Raw genomic sequence first — 11,346 nt, 5'->3', positions numbered from 1 at the left:
CTTGATGACTTTGCATTTCATTAGAAAACAAATTTTTCCCTCTCAGGCTGAAATAAAATGCACCAAGCTGTTGCTCTACATTAATAATTGTAATAAATACTGTGGACTTGTGAGCTGCAATACAACAGTGACAAACCTTTTTTTTTAATCTTTTGCATTGTTTTTCTCATTTAAACTCTTAATAAAACATACATAAATGGTTCAAATGTTTTGAAGGCTGTACTGAATTGTTTGATGTCCTAAATGACACATTCAGCAGACTTCAGAAGTTGGGGAACTTGCAGTTCATGGATAAGAGTGAGAATTTGTCTCATGCATTAAATTAATTAAGTGCTTTGGAAAATATGTTTTGTTACATTTATAAATTCATATTAAGGCTTTTTGTTCTCTGACCAAAGAAAGAAAACAACAACAACATGGTTTCTGACTGGGCCTATGGTTGGTGTTTGTAAGAGGTCAGTATATAGAATATGATGTGTGCTGTGTGAGTGCTCTCTACAGATAATACAAGGAACTGCAACACACAGTTTTCTTTTAGTCCACTTGCATGCATACATGAAGTCACACTTAAGTTTTTAGCTCTGCAGTGATTCATGACTAAACATGATGCAAATGAGTTTAGACATTTGTGTGACGGTTTTGTAATGTTGTAAAATTGTATTTATGTCCAATAGCAAAGAATGGCAGCAATATAATGCTCCAATGTCATTTTGCATCAATAAATAGGATAATATAATAATATTTGTTGTGAATAATGTGTATATATATATATATATATATATATATATATATATATATATATTTAGATTATTTTCACAACAACAAAAAAAAGTTATGTACAATAAGTGAACAGATGGTTTCATTGGTTAATTGAATAAATGTTGGACGTTGTCGTTCCACTCCGGGACGAATGGTGGCGGCATTTATCCAACAGACCGACAGCAGAGGAAGAAAACAGTTTCATAATATTTACATTGGGAGAAAACTACAGTGCGAAGTGAGTATTACTACATCACAATATTAAACAATAACTAAAACCTTATCCATGTGTGAAAACAGAAGTGAGAATGGCGTTTAGACATGTAAGACGGCGTTCAGTGGAGAAGTTTAATCTCTACACAACCTTAGTAACCTGCTAGCCTGCTAGCCTAGCATCATATGACCTGCTGTGCTACACCTGAGTTATTGTTTTTGGAAAAATATTGTTGCTATCTTACCTGTTTAATTTATTCTTATTATAATATATCAATATTTCTAATTAAGTCAAGCTCAGGCTAAACAGAAAGGGTAAGGGTTAGGAAGTATACCCATTCTGATAAATGAGAATGGCATATCATTTATTTATAATAACCGATACTGTGGTGTAAGATGATAATATTAATATTAAAATGTATTTAAAACATGTCTTTTACTTTCCTTAAAAAATGAAATATTTTGTTTTACAGCAAATATCTTAATGACTAAAACATAAGTAATTTCATTTGATAAGTGTTTTGGTTAATTATAAACACCCTGTCATGAGTTCCCACAGTATGAAATATGTAGTAAATGCAAAGCTGGGAATCATTGGATCTTTTATCATTTTTCTACAGATTGTGTCTTATTAAAAAATTGGGATAATTAAAACCATATGATCTAGGAGCCTAGGAAAACAGAGTGAGGACTTTAAACAAGTTTCAAAACAATATTTAACAACTTTTCTGAGAAACAGTCAGCTTATCGATAGAAGGGTAGATGTTGGGTCACTGTTGTTGTTAAAGATTTAGTTGCTAAGATAGATGTTGTATGGCATCATTATCATTAACAGATACAGTACTTTATTTTAATTAGCCCTAAAACTAATCCTTTGTGTTTGTTTCCTTTAAGGAGCCGTGTCCTAACGTTGATGGTTGAAAATTGAGAAGCGTTTTACCGTCATGGAGACCGTAGGTGATTTTCTGAACATATTCAACATTGAAGTCAGCAGATTTTCTGTGACGTTTACGCTCATCCTGACTTTTCTGGGTCTTCTCTACTGGTAAGTAAAGTGTCTGTGTTTGACATTTGATATTTGTGTTGCAGTTGGAATAAATTAAAATATATTATCTGTTAAATTTTTTAAATAAATTTATGGTAAATGGCTAATACATTTTGGATACATGCATTTAATTGTAAATTTGTGTTAATTCTTTTATTCAAACTCAACCTCTTGTCTGTAGGTACTCGGTGTATCCGTTCTCCGTCCTTTCTCGATGTGGTATCAAACACCCAAAGCCGGTGCCTTTCTATGGCAACATATTCCTGTTTCGGGAGGTGAGATCCAGTTCAACGACAACAGAAAAGAAAAAAATTACTGAACCATCTCTTGTATTTTAATTTCTCACTTGCAGGTCCATTTTTTTAGTGTCATTGGGCAGTTTTATATGTAGCTCTTATATTGTCAGTAAAGCGATTTGCTTTCAGACTTTCACTTTTTCTTATATCAGCATTATATCAGATTTTTTATTTTTCTAAAGAGTAATATTTTAAAATGTTTTTTCTAACTTCATTTTTAGGGCTTTTTTAAACCTCTTAACAATCTTATAAAGACATATGGCAGAGTGTGTGGGTAAGTAAAAACACAGCAGCATCAATAAGATTCATGATGCAAACATTTTACTTTACATTTACTTCCTGCTTTAATATAAAATAAAATTACATGAAAAAGCATTTGGGCATTAAAGTTTTAAGTATGATTAGACTCCAAATATGTGATTTACATGATATATCTTGCAGGTATTATTTGGGTCGTAGACCGGTGGTGGTGATCGCTGACCCTGATATACTCAGACAAGTGATGGTCAAGGACTTCAGTAGCTTCCCTAACAGAATGGTGAGGACATAAATTCAAGGTTCCTGGTGTGCACATTTATTTTATTGGTTTATTTCAACAGACATTTGATGCTATTCTCTGCTGTTTTTCTGTTCAGACTATTCGTTTTGCCACCAAGCCCATGACTGACTGCCTGCTCTTCCTGAAGAATGAACGGTGGAAGAGAGTGCGGAGCATCCTGACGCCGTCCTTCAGTTCCGCCAAGATGAAAGAAGTGAGATTCTTCTAAACGATATGAATGTGTTTAACATAAACTTTACATTCAGCCTCATTGGTATGGCTTTAGTTCTTTTTTTTACTTGATAAGATTTTTAAAGGTTTTTATTGAATGTTCTTTCCTTTTCCTTTCACTCTTGTTTTTAGGTTTAAAAGATGCTTTTTATTCTCTAAAGTTCAATGTCTCTATAAAGCCCTTTAATCACCCAGTTGTTAAATGTGCCAAACGCCTAATGCAGATAATATCATGCATGATGGAGTGTTGTTGATCTCTTATTGTATGAAAAAAACCTTCCCAGCGGTTTTGTGGGAGTTGCTGGGCTTGTCGGGTCCTTTTCCTTCTTTGTTCTGTGTGTATAAATCAGCAGAGGTGTCTATTGAAGGTGCTATAAAGTAGAAGTTCTGCCATGTTTTTGGACCTACCTGTGCATTTAGAACAGGTGATGTCACTAACAGGTTCATCTACCTTGCAGTGGAGCTGCGCTAATTAAATTGAGCGGGTTTAATGACTGGTTGGAACAGCTGCCGAACAGGACTTTATGGCACCTGGATTATACACTTCTAAATCAGTGCCAGTTTTTGCAGGACTTTTTACGTTTTTCCTGTTTGGTGTAGATGGTTCCTCTAATCAACACAGCAACTGAGGCACTGATGAAGAACCTGAATGTCCACGCTGAGTCAGGAGAGCCCTTTGACATCCACAGGTAATCGCAACAACAAAGCAAGTAAAGTCAGTCATGTTTATTTTTTCATTTTCTGCAGCATAACATCTGAACCCTTTTTTTTCCAGGTGTTTTGGCTGCTTTACCATGGATGTCATTGCCACTGTGGCCTTTGGAACTCAGGTGGACTCACAAAACAACCCAGATGACCCATTTGTCCATCATGCGCAGATGTTTTTTACCTTTTCTTTTTTCCGGCCCATCATGTTGTTTTTCAGTAAGTTGGCAAATTTACTGAAAATGAAGAATTAAAGAGGAAGGATTATAAACTCCATGTATTTTTTTCATCATACAGTTGATCAAATGCTGTTCTTTTATACATTTTATATGACAAAATCAAAGATTTTCTAGTTAATCTTTATTTTTCTTTGTCAAGTGTAAGAAATTAAGGAATAAAATGTTATGTTTTGTTAAATTTAAGTCAAGTCATACATTGGACACTTTTTTGTTTTTGTCTGTACAGTTGCCTTTCCTTCCATCATGGCTCCCATTGCGAGATTTATCCCAAACAAGAGACGAGACCAGATGAATCAGTTCTTCATCACTTGCATTCAGAAGATCATCAAACAGAGAGAGGAACAACCTGCAGATCAGGTGGATCTAACTGACATTTAACCCCTAGTTTCTTCAGTTTCTGCTTCTGAGACCTTTTACATCAGTTTATGGTAAAAACTTTGCTTAAAATCCCATTCAGCAAAATCTGACACTCATCTTCTGCCCCCTAATAGATTGCAGGAAGCAGAAGACTACTCTAATAGTTTTAACATAACACATAGTAATAAATGGTAAATATCCCCCCAAAAAATGTAAATTTTTTCTAACATTTTGTTAAAAGGCCAAATAAAGACGTCAAGCTCAAAAAAATCTAACTTTTCTTGCCATTTTTTCCAGGCTTTAAAGAGTTAACCATCTCACATTTGTTGTGCCATGCACAGCTTTATTTATTCTGAACTTTCTGAATTTATCGATCTTTTGTTGTGTTTAGAGACGTAGAGACTTCCTTCAGCTGATGCTAGATGCCCGAACCAGCAAAGAGTGTGTGTCATTGGAGCACTTTGACACAGCAAACCACGCGGACGGGATGGAAAACAGGAGCCATCAGGTGCAGTCTTCAGCTTCAGATCAAGATAATGAGCATCAGACCTCGCAGGAGTCGCCCGTCAGGCGTCCACACAGAAAAATGATGACGGAAGATGAGGTTGTTGGGCAGGCTTTTGTCTTCCTCCTGGCGGGCTACGAAACCAGCAGCAACACGCTAGCCTTCACCTGCTACTTGCTGGCGCTGCACCCTGAGTGTCAGCAGAAAGTTCAAGAGGAGGTGGATGATTTCTTCTCCAGACACGTAAGTTCGTCTCCCTGAACAACTGTTTGTCTTTTTGGACTTTAATTGTAGAGGTTGAAGTCAGTTTACCTGTTTTTTTTTTTTTTTGTAGGATTCAGCGGATTACACAAATGTCCAGGAGCTGAAGTATTTGGACATGGTTGTAAGTGAAGCCTTACGTCTCTACCCACCTGGATTCAGGTAAAAGGAACATTTCAGAGGATTAGATAATACATTATGTCTAATGAAACAAGTCATTTATTTTCCTTCTGTCCCATCAAGGTTTGCAAGAGACATAGATCATGACTGTGTGGTGAATGGCCAGTTTCTTCCAAAAGGAGCAACACTGGAAATTCCTGCAGGCTTCCTCCATTATGATCCAGAGCACTGGCCAGAGCCAGAGAAGTTCATACCAGAGAGGTCTTTCAGCTTTTAAATCCACTAAACAAAGCGGACTTGTGTTTATTGAGAAATGATCTTGTTGGAAAACAAGACCTGCGTTATGCAACGGCTAATCGTAATGATGATAATGCAGTAAACACTGTTTTTATTGAGACATTTAAACCAGCTGAGATGAGCAGGAAATCAATCACAACCAAACATTTGAGTTAAAATTGAACTGCAGCTGGAAGTATCCACCATAAACAGGAAATACGAGTATTTTTGCTCATCGTTACCAGCATACGAATCATAAATTACCGATCCTGTTGTGACTGCAGTTGCATCAAACTTATATTTTGACTGTTTCAAGGTTATTTTTCAAGCCATGTGCAGCTTTTTCCATTCTTGATTCTAAATCATGCATTATTAATCCAGAAAGTTCTTTCAGTAGCGCAATAATAAACTGAGGGAATCTGTTTCCTCTGTGGTTGAGTATAAAAATCCTTTATGGATTTTATTCTGTTAAACTGACAGAAAAATCTGGAAATAGACAAAAGCTAAATTCAAACTGTTTGGAAGGATTGAATAAAGTTTTTTTTCCAGCGCAAAGCAACATTAGAGGGCAGAGAAATAGTTTGGAACTTAAACTGTTAGAATTACTTATCCATATTTAGAGGAATGATCTCATTAATTCACAAAAACAGAGAAGAAAATTATTTTATTTTAAATATTTTTTTAGTTAAATTTGTCTTGGTAATTCAGAAAAAGGTATTTTTTGTTGTTATTTCAATACTTTTCCATAGATTTGTTTATGAAAAAAACCATGTTAAACTAAAAATCAGCCTTGCCATTGACTTGCAGGTTTACGCCAGAGGAAAAGGCTCGTCGCCACCCATTCGTATACCTGCCGTTTGGGGCTGGACCCCGTAACTGTGTGGGAATGAGGCTCGCCCAGCTGGAGATCAGAATGGCTTTACTGCGTCTTTTCCGCAGGTTCAGCATCGTGGCGGTCTCCGAGACCAAGGTGGGTCGACTCACAATCACAGTGTAAGCACATATTGTACATCCAGGAATAAATCTGTCTTTCTTTACATCTGCTGACATTATAGACTTACTGTTTCCATCACACTGATAAAGAAAAACATCAGAATGAATTAATACAAATTAAGTATTACAATGTGTAGTGTAAACTATTATCCCACCATGGCTGCTAAAGTTATGTCTTGTATTATATATACTGTCCTGTCATCTTAATGTTTAGCTTCACCGTATTTCTGATGAGCATAATTCCGTCATGATGGACTTTGCTGGATATATGTGATATAATGAAGTTTTCAGTGTTACTAATATTATATTAAACCCTTTAAAGCCAAATTTGTTATATTTGATACAGTTTGAGACATTTTGTATCACTTTATGGTAGAAACTTTACTCAAAACCCCGTTGTAGACCATCAGAAAGTGGTCTCCTGCATCCTGGTGGACAAGCAGAGGGTTGCACTACAATGATTTTGATCTATTACATGAAAATAAATAGCCTGGCACACCAGACTGGAGTGCTCTATATATTCAATACAGAGCGACTCAATCTGGACACCCTCCCTTTTACGGAGATTCACATCTGAAACAAACCGGCTATTCTGATTGGTTGATCTGAGGAGAATCTTGCCTTGTGTCACCACGTATTCTTCAAAACACTGAAGATTTTTTTGATTAGGTTCAAAAAGCAACACGAGTTGCCACTAACGCCATGCAGCCTCAGGTTTAACAGCAACAACAAACCAGGTCATTTATGTCTTCTGTACTGCACGCCATGTTTATTTACTTCTGTTGCGTTCGTTCTACTGAAAACTTCTGGACATTGTAGGCTGCCACTTTACTGACATCACGTCCGACATTTTTCTGATTGGTTTACTCCGTGCTTGTTTGTCCCACCCTGGAAATCCGTTGATGCGAGTGGGTCCCCAGACTCTACGCTGGTACAGCGAGACAGTCTGGCTTGCGTGGCGAGGAAATACATAGTTAAAAATACCAACAAATATTTAGATGGTTTTTTAAAAAGGGTCAAATAAAATACTTTGATAAAAAAAAAATTGGACTTTTCTCCACAGCTGTTCTTAGGTTGATCTTTAAAGGGTTAATATACATCTTTTACCTATGTGCACATTTCCATATGAACGCCCCACATTAACAGCAGTTAGTGTGAAACATGCTCATTTCTGTGGTTTTCATCTTCCAGGTTCCTCTCGAGTTGAAGTCATCGAGCACTCTTGGACCTAAAAACGGCATATTTGTGAAAATCACAAGAAGAGATGGAGGAGGGGGGCTCGGCGATTCACCATCACATGATTAAAATAAAAATCACTTCTATTCCTCTTGGAAGGTAGAAAAACACAGAAAAGATGACGAATCTTCTTTCAAGTTGCACTAGAACATCATCAGATCTTCGTTGATTTAAATAGTTACTGAAACTCTGCATACCTCGATTACTGAGCCTAACTAGTGGAAACGTGCTGAACTAGTGATAATGTTGCTGCTTCATGACAGAGTTGCTGTATCTGAGTGGAAGATCAGGCGTTATGGTCGGTGAATGTTTGGCTGAGGAGGTGGGTCGGGCTTTGTGAGACCAGAACTGCAGTCAAATAGTTTTTCTATAGATTGGAAAGGCTCATAATTCCAAAAGTACTTTGTGTATATTGTATTAAACAACTGGATACAAACTCACAGAGCAAAATATCTAAAATTCAACAATTTTTGGCATTCATAATGCTCCACTTTGCACCAAGTTTGTCTTTTATATATGAAATTAACTTAATATTTTCCTTTGACCTCGGTGGAAAAAGTCATTTGACTCTAAGACATTAGAAAAATGGAGAAATTAGATTAAAAAGTGAAGGGTAAATTCTTAAAAAGAATCACTCACTGCCTTTTAGAATAACACGCAGAGCTAATCACTCACCAGTTTCTCAGTTTTTCTCTTTTTTTAGATTTATTTAATAAAGCATTTTTCTACTTTTCTGAATTACATTTGTTTGTTTGCACTTGGGCACTGATATTTATCAGTTTCTGTGAATTTAATCCTTAATTAAATGATGAAAATCATTAAATGGTTAAGAAGCAAACCTGCACATCTGGTTAGCTGTTTGATCGTTATACTTCTCTTGAAGCTTTGTTACTTTACACTAAAAACTTGCACATTCTGTTACCAGATGCCTCTTTAACAGAGTTTATGTTCATTTTATTTACTTTGCTTATCATCATATATTCAGATACTACCAGCAGCATAACTGCTTCCACACAGACATCGCTGCTTTACGTCCCACTGGCGCCACATCTCCAGCTCCACGTGTTCATTAGTTCGCTGAATGGTTGCTTGATGAGCCGATACAACTTTTGCTCAATAGAAATATCCATAAATATTTGGGTAGAATATAACTTGTTTATTAAACTGCTTTGACAAATCCTTCCCAGATTTCCACTGTGAAGGAGAAAGGAACATGTAAGCAGATGGACCAATCCTTATGTGTTCAGGAAAAAAATTGGATTAATTTCCTACTATAGGATTTTTTTTTTTTTTTTTTGCTCATGAAGTACTGTAATATTTTAAGACATAGGAGTTAAGGCCAGCAATTACTAAATGAAAACATATTCACATATATTTATTTGAACCTTGTGATTTGCTTTGTGATTCGTTTCTATGAAACAAATGTTGTAGCTGATGATTTTTAAATTATGTTTAAAATTGGAAACTCTTCATGGAAGAAATTTAATGTGAGAAACTAAAATAAAAGAGTTAACATGGCTGTTTTTCTGTTTATTTTCATGGGAAAAAGTACATTTCTGTGTTAATCTAAACATAAAATGACCTGTTGCTCTCAGCAGTCCCCATTCAAGCTTTTATAAATAATCTCTACCGGACATTTAAAACATTAGGAAAATGTCTTAATATAAATGATTAAAAAAAAATACAAATGTTACATGATCATCAAGTATAGATGTACATGTTTAGCTCAAACCAGCAAGCAAACTTAAGAATTGTCCCTATGTTAAATTATCATTTAGCAATTAGCATTTCAGTGTTTATTTCAAATGAAAGAATTCATATTATACACCATAAAATACCAGCATTTTATTTTTATCTGTGTTGGCCATTCTGCAGCATTATTAGACCTTTTTATTATCAAACTAGATGTTAACCATTGACAGGTCCAGTAAAGTTGGATTAATGTCATCCGTCTTTCCTGCTTCTTCAAAAAAATTGATCAGTTTTGCATTTTTAGATCACAAATATCACCCTAAGTCTGAGGTAATTCACAGGAAATTACTGTAGTTTTTTTTTCCCCCATCTAAGACTAATGTGTAAGATGGACAAATGGGTTTATGAGAGTAGTGATGAGGGGCCGTTTATGCAAAATAATGAAAGTGTATGAAGACAACTGCCCTGCTGGTGCTACACGGCCTGACCAAAAGAATAAAACAAGGTCATGAGATTTTGTTGGATGGCTTTTAGCTTCGATTGCAGCAGCATACGAAGCTCTGATAAGCTTCTGCTTTGTCACCAGAAATATTTCCACCTCTATGTGGAAATGTTATTACTATCACCATGAAACATGCTCCTGAGTTCTACTGTTGTTTTGCTTCCATCTGGTTTCACCAAACGTTTAGGTGATCACCATCATTCACAATGTTTTCCCACCATGCCTTCCTGGAAGGCGATGGTTTCCACCACCCTTCCAGTTTTAATCATGTGTTTGACAGTCCTGAACCCAGTTTCATTAGTTTCTGCATCTCTTTGTTTTTCTCTGCCTTACCCTTCTCAAACAGACTAGCATCTTTTCTATGAGCACACACTCTTGGTAAAGAAATGAAAAGCGGCTTGCTGCATCAGGCGGAGTTAAATAACTTGTTGCTGCTGAAAGATAATTACCTTGCAGGAATTGTCCAATAGGACGCTCCGACATGTTTGCATGATTAAATCCAGGTGGGCACTTTTTGTGGCCAGGGTGTGTATTACCAATTATATTACATTGCCTTTTTTCCAATTGCCTCCTTTGTACTTTCCTTTATCAAATGAGAATCAATAGCTTCCACACAGAGATTACTTCCCATTTCCTGCTGACATGTTGTGTGCCATCATGCTACAACACAGCCAGATGACAATCACATGGTCACAGATACCTACAGCAGAGTAGTCGGAAATCAAGGGGCGTGTTTTTAAGGTGAAGGTTCTGTATTAAATTTTAGTTCCTGTATTTAAATATTCTAAAGACTTGTAGTCATATCTCATCACCAAACCTCCTCAAAAGAAAGTTAATATTTTAGAATTAAATATGTGTAATTGTCTCTCTAGATTAGAGATCGTCAATCCTGGACCTCAAAGTCCAGTGTCCTGCAGGTTTTCTAAGCTGCAACACACCTGTTTCAGATTCAGACACGTCTGCTAAATACACATTGATTTGAATCAGGTGCGTTGCAGCAGGGACACTTGGAGAACCTGCAGGACACCTTGAGGACCAGAACTGACAATCCCTGGTCTAGATGTTTACATGAAACTTTTGTATTCTGTCATGTTTGTTGCCCTAAATGTTCTCATTTTGGAATTTAAGGCAAGAGACACCAAGTGTAAGGACACACGTGTGTCATGGAAAAGCATTGCTGACACGTTCTGATATGATTTCAAGGCCCAATTTAATCCTTTAAATTTTTGTTCCAATTAAATCCCAGTTATCCAACATTAGTTTGCCAGAGGTTTTTCTCCTGTTAAAGGGGAGTTTTTTTCCTTCCCACTGTCGCCGCATGCATGCTCAGGATCGGAGTCACGACTCGATGCAATCAGTTGGTTTCTATTATAGGATA

The 11,346-nt window shown here is 36.3% G+C and overlaps 1 protein-coding gene across 1 annotated transcript; it reads left to right on the top strand.

The window, feature by feature from the left end:
• The first annotated feature begins 946 nt into the window (after positions 1-946).
• Positions 947-9,110, top strand: tbxas1 (thromboxane A synthase 1 (platelet)). Its single transcript, XM_079249367.1, has 14 exons — positions 947-997; positions 1,867-2,017; positions 2,199-2,292; positions 2,535-2,587; positions 2,755-2,851; positions 2,949-3,065; positions 3,683-3,771; positions 3,858-4,006; positions 4,253-4,383; positions 4,775-5,131; positions 5,223-5,311; positions 5,393-5,530; positions 6,353-6,515; positions 7,730-9,110. Exons 2-14 carry the CDS (start codon positions 1,917-1,919, stop codon positions 7,841-7,843), a joined length of 1,692 nt encoding a protein of 563 aa, XP_079105493.1. The 5' UTR covers positions 947-997; positions 1,867-1,916; the 3' UTR covers positions 7,844-9,110.
• The last annotated feature ends 2,236 nt before the right edge of the window (positions 9,111-11,346 follow it).

The sequence above is a fragment of the Telmatherina bonti genome (assembly GCF_933228915.1).
Source record: "Telmatherina bonti genome assembly, chromosome: 2".
NCBI classification, from domain to species: domain Eukaryota; kingdom Metazoa; phylum Chordata; class Actinopteri; order Atheriniformes; family Telmatherinidae; genus Telmatherina; species Telmatherina bonti.
Note: the sequence above shows the minus strand (reverse complement) of the source record. Positions and strands in the feature narration are given on the sequence as shown.

Coding starts and splice junctions, on each gene's coding strand:
- tbxas1 (XM_079249367.1), top strand. CDS start 1,917: ATGGAGACCGTAGGTGATTTTCTGAACATATTCAACATTGAAGTCAGC. Junction 4,384..4,774: donor AGGAACAACCTGCAGATCAG/GTGGATCTAACT, acceptor TGTTGTGTTTAG/AGACGTAGAGACTTCCTTCA. Junction 5,312..5,392: donor CTCTACCCACCTGGATTCAG/GTAAAAGGAACA, acceptor TGTCCCATCAAG/GTTTGCAAGAGACATAGATC.